Source organism: Oculina patagonica, chromosome 2, assembly GCF_052425735.1.
Source record: "Oculina patagonica isolate OP01 chromosome 2, crgOcupat, whole genome shotgun sequence".
Lineage (NCBI taxonomy): Eukaryota > Metazoa > Cnidaria > Anthozoa > Scleractinia > Oculinidae > Oculina > Oculina patagonica.
Window position 1 is genome coordinate 31264840 of NC_135759.1, and position 22104 is coordinate 31286943.

The 22104-nt window shown below is 37.9% G+C and overlaps 3 protein-coding genes across 7 annotated transcripts in view; 1 reads left to right on the top strand and 2 right to left on the bottom strand.

The window, feature by feature from the left end:
* Positions 1-705, top strand: part of LOC144644141 (TPR repeat-containing protein DDB_G0287407-like) — an 18897-nt gene extending 18192 nt beyond the window's left edge. For both annotated transcript variants that reach the window (XM_078503561.1, XM_078503562.1), the window contains one exon: positions 568-705. In XM_078503561.1, coding sequence (XP_078359687.1) covers positions 568-603 — 36 coding nt within the window. In that variant the 3' untranslated portion in view covers positions 604-705. The remainder of the gene's footprint in view (positions 1-567) is intronic.
* LOC144644154 (neuropeptide FF receptor 1-like) overlaps positions 1-10038 on the bottom strand; it is a 10350-nt gene extending 312 nt beyond the window's left edge. The window contains exons 1-5 of one of the 3 annotated variants that reach the window (XM_078503577.1): positions 9186-10036; positions 4908-5096; positions 4034-4478; positions 3427-3585; positions 580-656 (exon numbers count right to left, since the gene is read on the bottom strand). In XM_078503577.1, coding sequence (XP_078359703.1) covers positions 614-656; positions 3427-3585; positions 4034-4478; positions 4908-5096; positions 9186-9372 — 1023 coding nt within the window. In that variant the 5' untranslated portion in view covers positions 9373-10036 and the 3' untranslated portion in view covers positions 580-613. Of the gene's footprint in view, positions 1-5; positions 2193-3426; positions 3586-4033; positions 4479-4907; positions 5097-9185 lie in introns of those variants that run through there. The other 2 variants (XM_078503576.1, XM_078503578.1) reach the window with 2 other exon arrangements.
* A 2771-nt stretch (positions 10039-12809) lies between these two features.
* LOC144644119 (pyroglutamylated RF-amide peptide receptor-like) lies at positions 12810-21557 on the bottom strand. 2 transcript variants are annotated; one of them, XM_078503539.1, is made up of 5 exons: positions 20704-21557; positions 17128-17319; positions 16097-16547; positions 15174-15373; positions 14556-14677 (listed from the first exon to the last, which is right to left on the bottom strand). In XM_078503539.1, the coding sequence occupies exons 1-4, from the start codon at positions 20885-20887 to the stop codon at positions 15178-15180; spliced, it is 1023 nt and encodes a 340-aa protein (XP_078359665.1). In that variant the 5' UTR covers positions 20888-21557; the 3' UTR covers positions 14556-14677; positions 15174-15177. The 2 variants fall into 2 exon arrangements, with proteins under 2 accessions (XP_078359666.1, XP_078359665.1); XM_078503540.1 differs by lacking the exon at positions 15174-15373 and having other exon boundaries at positions 12810-14677; positions 20704-21276.
* Between the last annotated feature and the right edge of the window lie 547 nt (positions 21558-22104).

Below are 22104 nucleotides of genomic sequence, written 5' to 3' on the forward strand. Positions count from 1 at the left end.
ATTAGCAATTATTCTTACACACTAATGTTCGCTGGCATTTGTGGGCTATGTCCTAAACAGTCAATGTCCACAAATACCCATTTGTGCATTGTTAACGACAGCGTTTAACGATATTGTCCTCAATCAACTGCACTTGAGCCCAAGTGGCCCAAGCTGTCGGAGCTTATTCCGGTTTTTGTTGCATGAGAAAATCCCCTGAAAAGTATGTTTGTCTGTGAACAATTACCCCCTACCCCAGCGGCAGGTTTTTGTAAGATTACCATAATGGCTCATCCGCACCCATGTATACTCCTGGGTGGGTGGAGGTAATCGCCATGGGAGTGAAGTGTTTTGCCCAAGAGCTCAACACAACGGCTCCGGCTAGCTCGCAAACTTTGGCTTCTCGATCTGGAGTCCAACGCACTAGTCATTAGGCCACTGCGCCAACGCAGTGCACTTGTTTATTTGGTCTAATTACTGATAGCAAGAAGTCAATTATCATGGAAAATTGCCAAAATAATTATTATATCATTTGAGGTCAAGTACAAAGAAATAGTGGCGACTGAATTATTTTCTGATCTTTTGCAGTTTAAATCATACCTGAACCTGTTAAACGAAATGTGAAAAGTCGTCATCAAGGTCTTGAACACCTGGTAGGAAGACTTCTGACTATCCAACTGTACGCAGATAAAATGATGTTGGAATAAGGTGTTGGCCTATATTGTATAACGTTAGCTTAGATCCTACGTCCATTTGTAACTTAGTAGAACCTCATGAAATAAGCACAAACACCGTGCAACGATTTATTGAGTATACGTAATAGCCAATGCACGCCTAGGAATATGTTAATTATTAAATATTGCAAGAAAGGGTTAGTGACTAAAAAAAGTGACCCTCTTGTGCTTTGACAAGTCTATTCTACACTTTTTTTTTAAGGAGAATTAAATAAGTATGACACCCTTTGCAATGGACTGGTTAACAAGACAATAATGTATATTTAGACATCAAACTTGAGCTGAGCTCGAGGAATGCCATGAAATAATTAGATTTATTTATACAAATATTACAGTTATAGAGATATGTTTCTTAGTTTTTATAAACACACATTTTGTATCACATGCGGCTTTAATAAACGCAATTTCACAATCCTGTTCACATAGCTGTGGTATTTATCTAAAGAAGATGATGTAGTCATCAGTGTGTTTGAAGCCTGGAGATTTTCTCACATTTTCAACAAACTTGTCTGGTAACTGATTCAGCGGAATTAGACTTAAACTGATTGTTAATGTGAGCATCATAAACTGGACAAAGAAAGTGGAAGGGGTAGTTGTGGGTAATTCGTTCTTTCTTTTTAAAGGAGCTACTTCAAGGATTTTGCAGATTTTCGGTCTGAACTCTTCAAAAATTAGTGGTAGATGACTTAACCCATGGAAATAATTATCTTTAACATTTAGCCTTAATTTGCGGACAGAAATCAACTTCGGCTATAAGATTCGATTTTTGGAGACGCACGGAAACAAATTAGAAAGTTAAGCCTCAATTTTTCAAGTTACAATCTATTTCCATCCTTGCCATTCGTAGCCAAAGTTGCTTTTAAACTGTTTCAGTGCTATTATATAGAAATTGGTAATAAAAATGGACCATTATTTTTTTCCCACCAAACCAATGTACAATGTTCCCACCAATGTAAATTTTGGCTGTTCAAAAATCTGTTAAAATCCGTGACAAAGCTCCCTTAAGTGTGTTAAAAGTTAATTTATATCTCTTAAAAACTTCAACAAACATCGAAAGTCAATTACACTTTTTTGTGAAATTGGCTACAGAAATGGCGCTTTCTTTATTCTAGCTACGATTTACAACCACAAAAAGACAAGAAATCGGCTAAACAGCCTAGGCTTGCTACAACAGTAGACAGAAGCTACTGCGCCACTCGCCCACTCTCAAGGGCCATTATTCTTTCATAAAATCAGTTATATTGTGCAGCTTCAAGTACAGATCCATAAGCACAGGTTTCTTCTGGAAGATAATTACACATATCCAAAGTGGGCTGCTTTACTTGGCAGGACTGGAAATGGATGTTCATAGCGAGAGAAGAAGGCTGGTGTGTTTTCAATCTTCCATCTTGCAATGGTCTTCATATCCAGACGGACACTGACTGGCAGATTGTAGGCCGTTCATCTGTGATGTTTGAAACAGTGTTGGCGAATGCATACCTAGTGAATGACGTAAAACGTTTGCACGTATGAGCGTATGCACGTATGATGAAATATGACGTAATGAATACAGCTTTTAACTATTTAAGGATGAAGGAAATATTTTTTGTCTGTTCTTCTTTTATTATTAACAATTTAGTTATAAAACTGACAAGGAAACTTGGAAAAAATGATTACACTAATGGATTTTTGGAGGCGATTGTTTCAACAGCTGCTCTGTGTTTACCCAAACTTTCCCAAGAGTTTCTTTATTTATATTGAAACAAACTATATAAGGCAACGTATGCTGTTTGGTATTTATTAGCACTGGAAAGCCTCCACCCCTCAAACTGCCCTTCCCAGCCCTGACCTAAAAAAATATAAAAGGATGAAAATTCTATGTTTACTGTAACTCGTCCAATCCAATAACAGGGAAAATATCGGCAATTGTCCATACTTAACCTTTTTTGAACTCAATAAGTTAGCCATTACAGTACAAAGAAAATAATTGTGATAGTAACTACAGTAGCTGTACATCGTGTAGCTTACCTCGACCGCTCTTTATGTCCTTAATTCACTTTATTATTTCATTTCAAAGTTACAAGTTCAAAATTATTATTTTAATTCCCGCCAAGAACGTGGTATTTAATCAATGAAATTCTCACGCTAGCTTAACCAACAACATTTACCAATTACATGAATATTACTACTGCTCAGCAAGTATATGACTGGTTGGTTTTGTCTTACTTGTCATGAATATTTCTTTAAAGCTTATAATAATTGCTTTGTTAATTGCATAAAATTATATTTATACATAATATACAAAATGCAAATCAAATAATTTTGCAAAACACTGGCTTTTTCTGGTTTCTCGTGTAACCATTTGATTTGATATCGAGTTTAAATTTTACCTCTAAAAGATACAAAAAAATTCTAAAAATAGAATTAATATTTGTATATTTTTTCATGTGCAACCCTAAACGAAACCTTGACGGCTCACAATATTGGCGTTTTGCCCCAAACACCCTGAGTGAAACCAAAATTCCGAACTTTACACCCCTGAGCGAGACGAAGAGCATCCCCGCCCCTTTCATATGGGAGTCCCCCAAGGCGTCAAACCGATGATCCAACTGGGATGAAGATTTATAGTAAATCCTAATCTTGTAAACGTTTGATTTGACCACTTGCAAGCTAAACATCTGACATACAATGAGAGACATTAGTTTTATGATAAGTAGATTGTGTGTACATTGACCTTGAGCACTTGGCATCTTTACCCCAGATTCGACAGCATGGCACAAGGCGAGCAAATCCTCTGCAAAACTGTTCACTTAGAAAACCGTATAGAACAGGATTCACTGCACTATTGGAGTACACCAGCACGTGGCAATAGGACATCAAAATCCAAATTCCCCTTCGAATAAATAAAACAAAAGTATTTTAAAAATTTTAGGTCCAAAACAACAAGAGCTACCCAAGAACAGGTTTATAAGATGAGCTATTTTGTCAATGATTTAAACAGTTTTGCACCATGTGCGACTGGCGACTGTCTCAGATCTTCAATAATGATTCTTGTAAAATCCTGACAAACCGTGTTTTTATTTGTCTACATACAGAACTTCATTGTCCGGTTTACAATTCTACTAGGAAACAGTGCAAGATTTAAAAAAAATACTGGACACCAATTATAACTAAAGCTGTTATGAGAATAAAGAAAAGAACAGTAACAACTACCATAGCAACAGCAACAATAGCAACAGCAACAACAACAGTAGTTATAACTGGCATTCAAGAAAGCACATTATAATTAAGAATAAGGTTCAAGAAGTTTTTAAGACGTTTATCAGACTCGGTGCACTTACTTATAATTCCTCCCATCTCCAAATTCATACCACAGATATGTGACATGGTAGGGCAGAAAACACAGGAAGTAGAAGATTACCACGATTATCAACATGCGAATGACCTTTCCTTTGGCCTTTGCTGTTCTAAATCCTTCAGTGTCCGACGTTTCTCTTGCTGCCTTGTTTAGCTTCATTACAATAATCGTATAGAATACTGCTATCGTGGGCAATGGTATGGCATATGTGAGGCCAAATGATAGCACAGTATACACGTCTCTGAATGTCTCATTAGGCCAGCCACCCTCCAAGCATAGGAGTACACCATTGCTCTCTTGCAATTGCATGACGGCAAAAAAGGGTAGGCCAACTAGAGTTGCAATCAACCACACCACAGCGATAATAAAACGGACCTGGTATATTGATATACGGGGTTCGTATGGATATGCTATTGCTCGAAAACGATCTGAAAGAAAAAAGCAGAGTCTTGATTTTTCCTGTAAGTTAAACGATTCTATGTTTACATTTAGGAAGCAATTAATTAACTGATTATTAACAATGACACTGTTTATTAACACTCATTGCCAAATTAAATACTCTTGTATGAATGTAACTCCAGGATACGTCAACGAAAAGCTTTCTTTCATTTTTCAACATTATAAATGGAAGGAAATCTTGTACTGAAAAGTGTTAACGAAGCGTTTTTCTCTATTTGCTGTTTGACGATTAGAAAGAAGATCTTTTATTATTTAGGAGTTTAATGAATTTTGTCCAACAATGCACATTATTGACCCAGGTTGTGCCAAAGCTGTTGAAGACGACAACAATGAAGGATATTTTTGAAGGGTGGAAAGATAATAATTTTAATGTACCAGCAATCCCATACCATACTTACCAATACTTATAGCCGTCAATGTTCCTATCGATGCCATGACAGACATCGCCTGTGCGGCGGGAATAATCTTGCACAAGGCGTAACCAAAAGGCCAGTAAGTAAACTCAAAATAGAGAACTGTGAAGGGAATGCATAAGATACCCACGCTCAAGTCTGCCACAGCAAGATTTGCAATAAGGTATCCTGTAACTGAAAGAGGAAACACATGTGACAATGGGCCCTTTGCAGCTAACGATCACATGGCACAAAACAACACCTTGCTGGAGGGCAAGCTACGCGCTAGGACTTCCAAAACAAAACGACTTTAATCAATCATGCTTGACTTTCCATTGTTTTGAATGTCCCAGAGCGTATAGCCTGCCCTCCACCATGGCGGATTTTGTACCATGTAAACGTAAGCTGCAAAGGGCCCATTGGCAGAGATAAACCAAGATTTAAAGCTGATTTCCAGTCGGTACTGCGCAGACTCGGGGCTTGTTTTCGTTTTTGTTTTGAATTCGTTGAAACGTTACACTTCGGTGACAGCATACATACAGTTTTTTAGTCCGCCATTACCGTTCCTTTCGTTCAAGAATTCCCGATGAGCTGAAACGTCGGTTTGAAATAGCTTCAAGGTTCTTCTACTCGTTATTATTTGTTCTGCAAGAATATCTGGCGTTAATAATGAAGAACAAGGTAAGTTTTTCACGGAATTTTTAGTTTTGCTTGTAAACATTCCTTCGTGTGAGGCCGCACATTAAGGCCGCACATAAACATTGCAGCCGAGATTGCGCAGTACGAACTGGAAATCATCTTTAACTGTGTAATTTAAATGTGGTTTTAACTTCAAGTATCATATTTTGATTTTTATTAGATTTGATATGATATGATAGTCCACCTCGTGTGAAGCTGAATGATCCACTTCATTTGCACTGAAATAAGCAGTAATAAAGAATACGGTAAAATATGCTAAGCAAAGGGATATGATAATTTGAAGTGCGCGTCTTAGTCTTTTTGTGATTAACGGGTGTTTTGCTATCTTCGTTTTTGCAAAACGGGTCACCTTCGACAATCGTTAAACGAACTCTGTAAAATACTTAAACGGCATATAAATGTCAGAGCGTGGAACATCTTGCGAAAAGTGAATGATTTTGCAACTGAAATGACCATGCTATGGTTCCAAACCTTTTTTTTACAAAAATAACATTTTTATAACAAAAAAGTTGTGAGCGTCAAGTTTATCCTGGTTTCAATAGAAGTTAAATTAAATATAAAAATTCCAAAATATTAGGCATATAGCTGCGGTTTTATGAGTATATTTCTGTATTTAAACCTGTTTTAAGGTTTTTCTCTTCGCTTGTGGCAAACGGTGACAAGGTGCAACACCTGTCATGCTGGAGCGTAAGCCCAGGAGGGGGGGGGGGGGGTACTCCGGCTTGTAAATGACGGGGATGATCGAATGGAGGCAAAATTCAGGAGACAAAAAAATCCCTAAGTCTTCCGACATTACCCAAAAAAATCCCTAAACCAAAAATAACCCCCCAAAAAATCCCTTGTCAAATTACCCCTAAATTGCCAGGAGGTGCAATAACATAACACAAAAGAACGCTCGTTTTGTTTATTCATCATACCATAAATGCGCCAAGGCACTTTGGTTCGTTTTTAAAATACCCAAAAAATCCCCTATCTAAATCAAGATACCCCAAAAAAATACTTGCCAAATTTTCCAACCCAAAAAAATCCCGGAATCGAAAATTTCAAACCCAAAAACATCCTTCGATCATCCCCGTCATTAACAAGCCGGAGTACCCCCCCTGGGTGCAACACCTGCCCTGCTGGGGCGTAAGCTACGCACTTAAACATCCAAAACAAAGAAAAGTCAACCTTTTTTTATCAAGATCGCTTTGTTTCTGATGCTGTCGCAATCTTTTGCTATTCAACATGATGGCTTTTGTACCATATGATCATTTATTGCAAAAGGCCTTCTCGAGGTACGTCAGTCTTTGACGTCACACAGTGGTATCAACTCTAATATACAATGGCTCTGATCCAATGAGCATGCAAAAAATTATTCATTAATTGTTAAAACTGAGATTATTTTGACGTCTATTACTAATTTAAAACGTGAAACTGATAGCTTTAAACTACTTCCACGAGGTCGCCTTGCCTTAGGCAGTAATGTACTCCGGTTGGGAAAACAACAGCCTTTCATCACCGACTAGTCATGTTAGTAAAAAATACTCTTCTTTTTCACGACATTTTGCTCATACAAGTAGTTTCATCCCGTATTAGACAAAACAGATAACGACTTCTCTTGGTCGATCCAGTTTGAGTTTTAAATATTTTATTCATATACACCTTTGCAAAATTTAATTAGCACCTCAGTCGGCCTGAGGTTAATTAAAAGTCAATATCTTTATGAGCGTTTATTCTTCATAATGGCGCACGTTTTATGTAATGGATCAACGATTACCTCTTGAAGTTATGTGTCATTAGTTGATTAATGTTTTGGAGCGAGGAAAGACGTTAATCATGATAATTACCGTCGGTTCCATCAAAGAATAAACGCCATCGTTTTTGTGCCATGATGCAAAGTAATCAAGCTTAAGACAGCACTAAAAAAATGTTCATCCGTACTTAACCCGTTTGCTCCGATAAAAAAGTTAACAAAATAAGGTCATTAGACAGCTCAAACTATGTAAAGGAATTCTGAATGCGTCTCGGAATGTCACGAAATAAAGATGGCAAAACAGTCTTCAAGATTCCAAGGGAATTCAACACCAGTAGTTTGAAGTACATTCAAGAGTTTGTTTACCCACCTAGCACATATTGTTTACGTATGTTCCGAAAAGGTTTGTTTGAGAGAATGAAAATTCTGAAATCTGCTACCCTGCAAGGAATACTCATTTCATACTTTATCTCAGATTTTTTGACAAAAAAATGTGGCGATGATATATATTGTGTGAGAAAATGGGCCAGCAGTTAATAAAATGGTGTTTCTTTTCCAAATGGCGCTGTCTTTCATTGAATAATGCATTATTCCAAAACATAATGTCAAAGCATACTTTAGACATTGAATCTAAAACGCTCCCATTTTCTGTTTCAAAACAATTTCAAATTCGCAACGTCAAGTTTTGTAGGAGACGTAACGAACGAACCAGAACCTTAACTCATACTGAAACACATACGAAAGTAAGCGCGGGTAGTTCCAGAAAGGTCTGCGAATAATTTGTTGACATACTTTGATCCCTAAACGAAAATAAAAGTGTCCAGGTGCCATTTCTCAAATTTGACTAAAAAAACATGGAAGATTTACACCAATTGCATCATGCAAGAAAGAGCATATCCAGGGAGATAAAATGGAGGACCTCCTAAATGCTTTCGGATGTTGTCAGGTCATCAAATACAATTATTTACTAAAGCTGGTTTCAAAACTTTTAATCAGCATACTAAGCATATGGAAAGAATCTTTTAAAGGACAATGCCTTTTTTAAAGTTGTTTCACGGGTAAGAACGAACAGTGGATGAAATTTCATGAAAAAGCTAAGTTCGGCCCGTTCTACTGACTTGGCATTTTTATGAATTGTGCTATGTAAACGTCTTTCCGCAGAGTTGAGTATTTAAACACTTGACCTCAGACGAGATGTGACTTCTTTATGTTTTCTATCAACCGAGATTTTATGAAAGATAAGCCCGAATCGTTCATTTTCGCACTGACCTACAACGGCGTTACGTCTGCTTCAGTTCAAAACGAAGCACAATGACAAAAATAGAACAGCAAAGGACGCATTATATTTTAATAGCTTAGAAATGTGTATTTCCTGATCTTTAGTTTGATAAGCGGCAATTAATTCCTTCCTTACTGCACCTTATTAGTTATTTTTATAAGGTATTAAAGAGATTGTCTCCTAAATATGCATCACACTCCCTGTGGCTTTGCTCTGTTGTTAAACCGCTTATAACATCACAGGGAAATAAAAACCTAATTTTATCACGAATATTTATATGCCTCACGCACACAAGTCACAACACAATTGAACGCAAAAAGTAGACGCTCGAGTTACATATTACTGGCTTTTAAAGACTTTTTGACCACGAAAACAAACTAACAAAAGGCAATCCTTTGTATTTTGATTGAAATTGTGTTAATGTAGGCAACACCTTGTAAGCAAATGTGTTCATCAGTTTCACACATTTTAAAGTGGTTCGATAATGTCTTCGCTATAAGGACTGACCGGAATATGTACCTAAAGGTAACTGACCACACAGAAGAGTAGATTTAAAGAATATTTCACCTACCAGAATGCAGTTCTCTTATCTTGTAGACAACAGCAAGGACAGAGACATTCCCAATGATGGTGACAAGAAATATAATTACGTACACAATTAACCGAAAGATATTGGACGCCAGTGGCTCACGAACGGCGGCTTGTACCGCAGACGGAGTGGTATTGGCAAGTAGGTCTGTTGCATTCGTGGGTTCCATCACATAAGCTCTTTCAAAACTACACACGGCCTGCTCAGTCTTACTAATGAAGATATCACAATTACCACTTGGCTATGTCAAACCAACGTCGACCTTTTTGGGCTTCTGGTAACAATATAGCCCAAAACCTGGTATAATGTTGGTTTTAAATAACAGTTCCCATTCCTCTGAAGGAAATCGCCTCATGGGCTTCAATTTCGTTATGATCAGTGTTTAAAAGAAGTCCACTAAGCCGTACCCCGCCGACTCTTGTATTGACTTTTCATTAAAAATCCTTCGCAAGCCTAATATTTATTCAGTTGACTTTTCTTTTATCCTGGGATCCGCTGTAAAGGTAATTAGTTTGCCATAAAGCGCTTTCCGGTATGAGCGAAAACCAGAAATATCTTTGAAATAATTAGCACCTCTCCGAGGTATTCAGTCGACGCGTCTTCTGCCCTATTTTTGATGTCAATTACTATAAGCTGTCAACAAAGATCTTTTCTCAAAGAAGTAATTTCCTCTCTAATGTAAACGTAGCTCGATACACGACACTCCCAGTCAACCACACGCGTGACGCTATCTTATAAATAAGACATGAAAATTCCGGTTATCAAAAGATTGGAACTAGCGAGAAAATGAAAGGAACAAAAATGACAGGTCAAGCTTCTTTGACCGACAAATAAGTATGGAAACTGTTTGGTACTTGTCTGTGCATCCAATAAATGTCTCAAATATGAGCTTTACAAATAAAAGTGGTCTTCTTCGGTTACACACTGCATGTATGTATAATATGGTAAGCATGACATTTGAATGCCTCAGTGACAAAGACCATGTGCAGCAGAAACTCTGTTGTCGCCACTTTGTTTAACGAGGAAGTAGTTATCTGATCAAAACCCATCACTGATTTACATTACGTTTAACGTCGCCAAAAAATAAGTACTGGACAAAATGCTAACCATTAAGAAAAATTGATGAATGGAATTGTTAACTGAGTGCTGATTCGCTATCTTTCATATCACCGCAGGTCTGCTGACGATCATGAAAAACGTATGTAAACTGAAAACTGCACTGGAACGCGAGAAGCCGCCCTCAGTTCTTCAGATTCAAAGCGCGAACGGAAATTATTCTCGTGAGTCGCGTTTCGCCGACTCCGATTGTCGCTCTATTCTTTTGCCGCCTCCTTTTCTTGTGCCAAAGAAAAAAAGAGAAAAAGCAAGCGATTGATCGCGGTGTGGTTAAAATAGTTAAGAATACTTCCATTGAACTGGTTGTGGTGGATGTAAAAAAATGAAGGTGTCGAGAAAGGTAATGACACAAGCCTTTTATTAGATTGTAATTTGTTAGACAAATAAATCATGGGCTCATTTCCTACCACACGGCGGGTAATTGGCCCTTCCTGAAACTCAGTCTGCGGTATTTTTTCCGTTTGTGTTCAATTTAATAAATACGGAAAAATTTGATTTAGGAAACTTGCCCCGCCCGTGAAGTCGCGTTTTTAGTTTGCCATCACCCTGAACATTTTCCATCTACATCCCTCTTATAGCCAATTTGCAACTAACGCTAAGCTAAATATCGGAATCCACCCAGACTTACAGTGGATTTCCACTGTCGCGTTTTTGTTGACGCACGTTAACATACGTAAAAATTGTAAACGTACGTAAAAATGAAATTTTAAGCGCGCGATTGCGTGCGTCGAATTTACGTTGCCATTTTCCAATGCCACGTTTTTTTCTTGGTATTTACGTATGTTACACGGCACGTATACGCACGTAGCGATCGCCCGATCGCGAGTGTTTTCAAAAACGTTGAACTGAGTTCAACTTTTTTTCACGGCTGTCTGCGGTTAAGGTGGATTTCCACTTACGCGTAAATATTTACCTTCGTAAAACGTGCGTAAAAAAAGATACGTAGGCAAATTTCCACTGTCGCGTAAAAAGTAATAAAAAGCGTTTTTCGGTTAAGATATTTGCATAAAAATGTTAATGATTTTTTTCCCAAAGGAAAAACAATTTATTGTTTCACTCCTCCAATATGGCCGCCAATAACACACTCTATTCACCAACTTGATAATAATTAATTCAAGATGGCGGGCATTTACGTACGTTCAACGCACGTAAAAAAGAAACGCTTTTTATTACTTTTTGCGCGACAGTGGAAATTTGCCCACGTATCTTATTTTACGCACGTTTCAAGTAAAAAAATATTTACGCGTCAGTGGAAATCCATCTTTAGGAGGGGACGACTGGCATTTTAGGCTGTGTATCAATGCCAAGTCTTATTTGTTTTTTTTTTTTCAGTTGAAGTGTTTGCCTTTTGTCAGTCGTCAGTTGCCATAAGGATGAAGATGTTTATAAGGCATGGCTTGTCACTTGCTGTGTTACCCCATGTAGACCTTTATCAAGGAGGTCCAAAACTGCTCAAGTGGGTTTATATTCTATATAGTTATGCACCTGGATTTTGCCAAGCCTTTGGTTTGTCGTGCGGTACCTCATTACCGATAATTCTGCCACTTGGTGCTGGCATTTCGTCAGGTTTACCAACGGTTTATGATCACTGGTACCCTGTTTGCCTATCTGTGGGGAGACAGAGTCACTGTGGCAGTATTACTTCAAAGGCTGGGCCTCTTGAACTCTAGACCTCCATATATAGATACATACATATAATTTTTGTTAAAGCAGGTCTGATGTGGCATCCTAAAGGCTGATGTGGAACTGCCATGAAATGCTTATTAAACTAAATTCTATAAAAACCAAAGGAAATCTAAAACAAGGAAATAACTAGAAATATATAAAGTCTGGGTCCTTCGAAGAAATGAAACAAGCCTCATTTTCAAATTAAAATTAGGTCAAGAGTTCTAGAAGCGCGTCTAAGTCTTGCTTTAAAAAGCTGCAAGGATTAAGCGTTCCTGATGTCTTTGGGGATTAAATTTCATACGATGGGCCCCCGAAACCTGACGCTATTTCTACCGAGTAGACTGTTATTACGCTTGTCAAGGGAGAAATTATTGAAGTCATTCCAAAGGCAAGCTCTACACATAATACCCCCGCACCAGTTTTCGAAATTAAAAGTTGCAAAAAGTTAATCACCAGCGTATTAAAACTCCCTGCCCCAAGCTGCCCCATAATGCGGTACGTAGAATACTGAATATACCGTATTTTCTCGATTAAACGCCGGGCCCCGAATAAACGCCGGGTCTCCTTTTTTAAAAATACCCCTAAAATTTTTAAATTAAATATTTTAAAAAAAATTTATTTTAAATAAAAAAAAAATAAAAAAAAATTTTTAAAAGAAAAAAAATAAAAAATAACGCCGCCCTATAGGAAATAAAACGGGGGGGGGGAAATAGTTAAAAAATAGGAACGCCATTGCCCTCTTAAATTGGATTCCATGTCCGGGGGACTGATATGTAAAGTGGACAATGACCATTGATGTAGTTTTAGCCTTATAAAGGACACGAATTTTGTGCATGAAGTGGAGACGAGCTTCGTCTGTAGAGAAAAAAAATCATCTACACGTGGAACTGGAATATATCGATAGAGTTCTAAACAAAAACATTATGACAGAACTATTAAATTTTATTGTTCCAGGAATCTTTTGTCAATAATTTCAGTTATCTGTTAACAAATAAGTACAAACGAAATAGTAGACTTTTTATTTGCATTTTATATATTAAATTAATCATCATCATCATAACCTCGCTTTTTACAAATCATTTCCATTAAAACTATAGTTGACATAATTTAATAGACTTAATATAGTTAGCCAGTTACTTGTAGTATATAGCTTTTTTTATCCCCATTTGGATCATTGTGACTTGTCACAGCTACCACTATATCGTTGCTCAAACTTATTTGGAGAAATCAGGGGGGGGGGGGGAAGAAAGTTGGCACTTTTCTTTGGAGACATAGCAGTGCCTGGAAACGGTGCGAGTCTATATTAATCAAGCCGTTACTAAGAAAAACGTCACCCAAAGTTTTGTTTTCTCAGAAAGATTTAAATATCAATGACTGCATGCGTGTGAAATGCGAATAGTGACGGTGTTTGCGTTTGATGTTTCACGCCACTGATTTCTCATCTGATGTTACGTCACTGACAATGTTTTGGCTGCGTGGAATACCACGAGAAAAATTGGTCACGGTTGACATTTAACAACCAAAAAAATGGTAAATAATTTCAGAATCATTGGAGTTATTTTTAATTGGTATCATTCGCAAGCCCTTCTTTTGCCAGACTGGACACCGTTATCACTGTTTGTTGTTGTGATGTACGGCAAACTTCAAAAGAACAAACAATGGCAAATAGCTATTGTCTTTTGTGCACGGTCAAGACGAAGACATGCGAACTAGACAGTGACTTTGTCAAGCTATTCACTGTGCCCTTAGCAACCATTTGATAGCAACAGCGCACATTCGGTTGCCCGGCACCGCTATGTCCCTTTTTTCAGTCTTGTAACAAAGGGAGTTTCTCCCCCCCCCCCCCCCCCGGGAGAAATGATGTCCTTATTGTAGTAAAAGCTTTGTATTTTTAGCATACTAACCTGCTGGTCACCACAATATTTTAGGAAGTACAACCTTTTTATCTATGGAGATGTATTACATTTTGTTGTCAAGCCTTAGTTTTATCCAGCTGGATATGTCAAACTTGTTGAAACCAACCCGCGTGTGCTAGGTGTAAGTTAGGCGCGCCAGTTTGCTTGCTAATGTTGGATTTAATGCTAATTTGCGCCAATCAGAATACGTAATCTACATCGCTCAATTTCCAGCTCAGGCCTGCAACGTAAATACTAATTGACATCGCCTACATTACAACAGCTAAAAAGAACGTCTGCTTATCGCAACGAAGCTCACGTGGAGTTGTTGTTCACTCGTTATTTGCGGTAGTTTCACTTTCCTTGGTATATGAATGGCATACATAAGATCCATACGCTTCACTTATCTTCGCAAAGATATCCATGCAACAACTCAGTCCAAAGTTTTGTATGAACAGTGAAGAGTTATATGTCGGCTGGAGCTCACTGTCTGCAAGAAGCTATCAATCAAAGATGGTCTTTTAAATTTCACTTCCTTAATGGAGGACTCAGATGAAATGAAAAATTGCATCCACGTCTTTGAAAACTGAACTTGTGAACTGTTATCGTGAGCGAATTGAACTCATACGAGTACTCATAGTTTGCTGTGGATTAAATCCTCTTCGGCTCCCGCCACGAATGGCTCTTTTAAAACCTTTTTTGAACTGGTCACCAAGGAACGCATACAGAACTGGGTTGGTTGCACTGTTTCCGTACATCAGAACTTGGAAATAAGACTGCAAGATGTAGATGTATCTGCCGGATGAAAAAGGAAAATGTCAGCCCGGAAAACTGAGGAAAATGCCAACCATGGTCTACTGACCTTTACAACAGTGAAATACATAACATAATTCTGTTTTAGCTTGATGACGGCAATAAAGGGCAATGAAACTTTTCAGTGTCAAAATACTAATCCTCCTTATGGGTGCCATACATTTTTTTAAATGTTAGACTGATCTAAAAATTTAGTGGTCTAGTTGACAATATCCAGCTCCTATCTGGTGGTGAGGTATCTTCATTTTCGACTTAGACTCGTTTGCTCGGGAATGGCTCGATGTTGATTACTCTTGGGATAAAAAAAAATATAACAAGAAATGAAAGCAGAAGTGAAAAATGGCGATTAAGTGGCGAATATGTAAAGCAAAGAATATTAATTAAGCAGGTAAAATTCCCACTATTTTTTACTATTTAAGCAGCATTTACTTAAAGCTTTAGATGGTTTGCGTAAATTACATTTATGGCTATAACTGACCGCTTTAAGTGTTATTTGTGGAGGGTAATGACCAACCATTAATGGTTGTCATTCTTGACCTAAAACTCCTTCTAGTAGAAGCAATTGCTTGTTTGAATCCCAGTTTGAACTGATCTCCCATGAATGCATAGAGGACTGGATTGGAAGCACTGTTTGAGAACATTAAGACACTCGAGAAGCTTTGAAGGATTGGATAGAACCTGCGAGAGAAGAAAAGAGGCAAAAGACTTCAAGTAAGTCAAGAAAGAACAAGACGGTATGATAAGCTGGCAGTGGGCTGGTGCATGCAGACAGAAAATTAGCTAAGACGAAAGAGCAGCGAGCATAAGCGGCCAGTTTGCCTTTATTTGGATGGCGCGTGCTGATGAGTATGTAGTGAACGTATGAGTGACGTGTATTTTAGCCTGGCTTTTGAGCATCATCAGTCCGGAAAATAACGGTGCTTGGAACAGATCATTTTCCGTGCAGCGGTTTTATGCTGTTTTGGGAGTCGTAGAACCGTTACAATACTTGGGGAACAAGTGCGGATCTGCCTTATAGGTCATTTTTTGCCCAATCCCTAAATATTAGAGTCGCAATAGTTAGGCCAACTTGCTATACAAGTACAGCTTACAACATATAGCCCCAAGGAGATCCTGTCGTTGCAATCAGTGCAAAGTAGCTGATCAATATGGAAAAACATCGCATTCTCCATTCATTCTTTATGCGTCAAAAAATTGAATTGGTCCCACATATGAAAAGACTATGATGGCCTCAACCCAATAATGTGCAAAAATAATTACTTCGGTTCTGATTTTCTCCTAATTTACTTGTATTGGTTTTTACCTAGTTAGGGATCCCAATTCCTCTCACCCAACTGTTAGGAAAAGAACTAATCAGTTGTAAACAGCTCACTGAATAAAACAACAATAATTGGGACTTACGTGGATTTAAATCCGCCGAAGTCCATCATAAAATACAAGGTGTGAAATGGAAGGAAACACAACGCATAGCAAACAACCACGGCTGCCAACATTTTGATGATCCGTTTAGTGGCCTGTGCTTGAGTAAAGCCAGGTCTATCAGCTGCCTCACTGATAGCTTGACGAAGCTTTATCCCGATTTTTATGTAGATGAGTATCATTATTGGAAGAGGGATTGTGTACGTCAACGCAAAAGTGCATAACAAGTATATTTTGTAGTAAGGCATTCCCGTAGTTTGTGGCCAATCTTCGATACAGGCCACTCCACCTCCTGGATAAGGGACGGTTATCATCACTCCCAGCAATGGAAGTGCTGGCAGTAGAGCAGTCAGCCATATTAACAGCATGATGAGCTTGCCTTGGTACCGTGAAATGCGCATGCCAAATGGATGTACTATGGACTGATGACGGTCTGTAGGAAAGGATACAGCATTAGATGGACAAAGCATCATTAACTATAATAATTATAAAAAAAGTTGCAGGGAAAATTTAAGTCTTGGGGACTAGCAAACATACGTTTTATTCTAATTTTAAATTCGAGTTTAACATTTGACGGGTCCAGTTTTCTTTTTTTAAACGTCTTTGCATTGCAAATTTTTTTTTTACCTTTGATTGCCTTCACGGAGGCAGCGAGGCCTAGTGGTGAGGGCGCTAAACTTGTAATCCGGAAGTCCACGGTTCAAATCCGCCTCCCTGCCACTAGATGATTTGTGTTCGGTAGCCCCGAATTCAACTCCACGCTTTGTAAAAAGCCAACTGGTCAGCCTCCGATTTACGATATTTGTTTATTTATTTAAAGTGTTCTCAATTAGCACAGCAGTGCTAAATATATTGACACTTGAATAAAATTATTTTTTCGCCTATTCATTTGTTTTTTATACACACGTGAAAAGGACTTTCGCTGAATCAGTTGTATTTAAATGAAGTGTCTAGCCTGTATAATTATTTGTTATTATTATCATTGTCACTAAGATTCTATGAATAGACCTTACCTATCGAAATGGCCAACATGGTTCCTACTGATCCCATAACAAAACAAGACATGAGGGCAGGAAGGAGTTTGCACATCACTGCACCAAATGGCCAGTGGAAATTGAGCTCAAAGTAAACAACAGTAAATGGAATACAAAGCATTCCAACTCCAAGGTCAGCAACAGCCAGATTAGCGATCAGAAAACCTGTTACTGTTGAGACAAATTATTCATAAGTAAGCATGGGTATTTTTAACATATAAAATGCTGATCTATACTTGACTTGTCCCCAGTCGTCTTTTGCAATTGAGTCCTTAGTGAGTCTAGGAGGGAATCATGGGAAGAAAGACGCAGATCCTACATCCTTTGCGTCTTGTAATTTTCTCATTTAAGAGACGACTGGGAACGAGTCAGGATCTACAAGGAATTTATGTTTCAAAACCGACCGGGAAATCACCCTGAAATTTTCTTTTCTATACAACATTTTACAGCTACTTATAGCATACTGAATGTGAGGAAGAAGTTTCCATGATTTGGAAACTTCAAGACGCTATCTAGAATACGCCAAACAGTATGGAAAACAAAACCTTGCTGGCCTCGTTAAAGTGGTCATTGAGTTTGTGCTTGAAATAGCAAAAAGATTATTTACAAAAGGTTTATTAGTCCTTCTACGTGACGTAGGGACCTGGCACAAATCTTGCTAGTTTTATCGCTGTATTAAATTCGTTATAGGGGACAATTAAATTAACTTTTAAATTGGATAAAATGACGTAATCTCTGACTAGATGCAAACTTCTATTTTAAAATTGGTCACCTCCGGGAAATGGACTACTGGCCTCCTAATAGAGGTAAAGGCGGGGTTCGCCGTCTCCGTCGTTTGCTGCGAGACTTCATGTACATTTGTTACTATGACTATTATCTGTTCCGAGAAGCGAACTGTTTTTGGACAGCGATTGTTTGTGGAGAGGGAAATATTGTCCACCGGCGTTTCTCAGAAGAAAAGGTTGGTCATAGTTATTAATTATTCACCGAAGTGCAGGTGATAGTGTGGATATTTGGGGTTTTTTTTATAGTGCTTTGCTAATAATCTTCGAGTTAGCCAATCAGAGCGTACGAAAAGCACTGTGCACTTGTCTGGTCTATACAAATTTGAAATATTGCCTTTGCTTAAGTTACTAATGATCCTTGTCTTGTTACCCACATTGGTTCATTGATATCTTTTTCATATGGAAACACCAAGCGTTTGGTCGCAATGAACGCGTAAAACAGCGGAAATATCGCTACATGGGAGATCAGATAGATAGAGATGTAGATGTAGATGTAGATAGCATTACTACACTTGGCACAACTCGCGCACAATGATGGATTATATATGTAAACAGAAGCTTCGGTTTCTAATTTAAACTATTCACTACTTGTCGAAAGGCACAAATGATTTATAATGATGTTATTTTACTCAAGTAATAAATTAGAGTCCCACTGCAGTGTGACCTCAACAACAGACCTCATCCAGATCAGGTTGTGAATGTCCGGAGGATATAGTACTATATAACTACAAATGAGATTTTTTTTTTTGGTTGTTCCTCATTCCATTTTTGCTTCTGTAATAGCTTGGGTCGCTTGTTGATCATCAAGTTGTTTTAGTCGAAAAGCCGTCCATTAGCATTGGAGAGGTGAAAAGGAAGTGGTCTAGATTGTTTCAGCAGTCTTTTTGTAACACAGACATGTGCGGGTGGTTAAACAAATACACGTGTTTTTTAAATTGTCCACAACAAAAGAGAAAAAATCCCAGGCTGGGCGATCATCGGAACAAGAAGAAGTTAGCTTCAAAAATATGTCATTAGTTGGTTTCATTGGTTCCTGCGTTATAGGTGGCCATCTCTTCCGCACGAATTTCACAAGTGATGCTGTTCAGCACGACTAGTAAAGTGCTGAAAAAGTTCATTCATCCTATCATGAAGCAAGAGCAATCTCTCAAAAAGATGATGAATATCATAACAAAATCCCAAGTGATTTGTGGCGATGACAAAAAAAACGCTGATTTAACTTATAAAGCAAAAACGTTTTAAAAATCTGCTGAATATGAAACGCCGTTATGGAAGTATGGAATCAATAGTTAAAAACGTTTTATGGCCAGTGAAGGTAACTACTTTCCAGCTTAGCCTAATTATGCAGTTAGCTAAACGGCTTGAGATCAAAAATCTTACAATAACATTAGGGGTCACGAAAAGTTAAGATGAAATTTCCTGACGAACATGCGACGGAGTAATTAATGTAATTACCGCGAACCAAGTAAGCTGAATACACGTGTACGTATTGCCTTTCTTTTTTTCTAGATGAGTCAAAAAAGGCGCAGAAAGATGAGAATGGTGACAAACCAGATAAAATTGTATACAGTGCACCGACTCGTGGTTTACAAACAACACATCAAATTCAAGTCTTTGTGCTATTCAAAGGTAGCAGACGGAAAAGTTAATGCTTATGCTGCAGAACATGTTTTATGAATACAATTTAACCAGCGTTCTTAAGCATCCGGTTATAAGTCAAATGTTAAAAAATGCTGGTTCTTTTCACCTTCAGAACACGTAAGCTTATTCTCGATAATATAGTTTTCAAGAGCCAATCTCTGCTAAATTGCACGATTTTGTTGTTAACCAAACACTGGTATTTTTTTTTTAAACGCCTCTGACTTTGATTCAATAAATTCTTCCGTTGCCATTGTTCCTTTCCTTTTTGTTTTACAAGTGTTTGTTCTTCACCTTTTGTGCTACTATACAATGAAATCTTGTCGACTCTTAAAAAAATAAGGGACAGGAAAGCCAGAAAAAAATATTATGCCGAGAAAGGAGATATAAGTATAGAATCTCGTGGTTATTCTGCAAAACCGCATACAAGACGAACATGCACCACACCTTAAAAGCGTCGGCTGCGGGTCACCATAGGAAAAATAAGGTTAAGCCAGTTAATGGAGTAAACTTTGAAGTAAATATTCATGTGTACACAGCCAAGAAATTGGGGCTGTCTCTTGTTTGCCTTTGTACAGGAAACTTGAACACCTTTTCACGAAACGCATGCATTGATTAGGTGCGTTGTAAAGCTCGTCAAAAACACCAGGCAGAAATTGGACAGCGAAAAGCAATGTAATGAAGATCATCTTGGAATCGATGATTTCATTGCTTTGTTTTAGACTTATCAGTTCTTCGTTCAGTATATCAGTAGTATACACAAATTATGTATGCATCAGAGGGCTGCGATTGTCGTTTACAATGTCAGCACATAACTGAAGTTTAAGGAAGGACGGCTGAAAATGGGCGGGCTAGTGACATACCTTAAATTTTAGAAGTAAAATACTCTAAAAGGACGTTTGTTTATAGTATGAATTACTCTAAAAATATAATTTCCTATTTAATTTAACTCTTTTGTTGATATAAATCAAGGTAGCGACTCCAGAAGAAAGGTTTTAGGGAATGTTTTTGGATAACAAAGGAGCTTAATCAGCGGGGTACTTGGTTTATCATTCCTTTCTGTAATCCTCTTAACAGCTTTTTGCTTGAAAATACTGTCAGTTTTTAAAATGCAAAGAATAAAACGCCTTACCGGTATGAAGTTCTCGTGTCTTGTAAACCACAAAAATAACCAGAGCGTTTCCAAAAGTTGCCAGCAGAAATATGATCACGTACACCGTAAGGCGAAAAATTCGAAGACCCAATGGTTCCGTCATATATACTATGTCATTTGGCGCTCCTGGACCATCCGTTTGATTTGCTGTAGAGCTATTCATTTTCTTGTGATGAATATCAGTCTGTTTTGCTCGAGTAGCACTTACGATGATCCACGTCTGATCAGATATCCCAATGACTTGCTTTCAAGAGAATCACTATTAGCTTTGCATATTTCATCTTTGGACCAACTTGGACCCATCCGTTTTGACATCTGTTTGGCGGGGCCCTTTTAGCTCGCTGCCTTTTAGAGATGTTATGGCTTTTTGTGTGCTGTAATGCGACCTTTGAGTTTACTTACATAACAAATAAACGTCCATTAAAGGAAACAGGTTAGATTCGTTTCCTGATTGCACGGCGTCAAAGGCATTTTCTTGCCTTTCAACTTCAGCAGGGATTCGCAGTTTGAAGAGCTTAGTGCTGAAATCTCGAGTTAAGACCGTATTAAGAAACACTCCAAGATGTCAGATCGTATCATTTTAATAGGTATTTAAAAGCTAAGTCGGGATTTGTTGATAAACAAAGAACATGCACAAGTCTTTGTGTTTCGCGTACGTGGAGTGCTAAAATTTCACAAACGTGGATTAGCATTATTGAATTTTCGACCGTCAGGAAACATGAATGAAATTCAATTTACATGAATTTAGCAAGATTCCATAGTTGTGACCCTACAGAGGAATATAAACATCACAGACCCTATTGTCCACGTTTTTGGGGTCAAAACGCTGTATTCAATAATTGTGATGTAGCATTGTCAATCTCAAAAAGAAAGGAAACCCGTTTCAGCATTACCATCATAAAGAAACTATCAAAACTAATTTTAATTACCATGGTAATTACGAAACTTAAAACTACCACTTCTTCGAATGACGTACATCAAAGTAGGTCCTGTGATGTCCGGAAACGTTTAGTCGCCGGTAAGTTTCAATTTCATAATTTGACAAAACTATCAGTGGTATTTGTCTGACATGTCAACTTGCACGTATCACAGACGCAGTGATTGAATTAATCAGTCTCACAAAAAAATTCTACCCACTGGCATAACGTAAAGGCTTAAGATAAATGTACCAGGGCGAACGTAAGGGTAACCCTTAAATGCCAAACTGTCTCTGCAGTAACTTCGTGTATGAAGCTCTTTTTCTGCATCAGCGAATTATTTACTACTTATTGAACTACAGTATCGACTAGCACTGTATGATTTATTGTCAAAACAAGTCTGTATGGCTTGCATCATTACATTTGTTTTAAGTTCATTTGTAATGAGTTTACGGCATTTCTG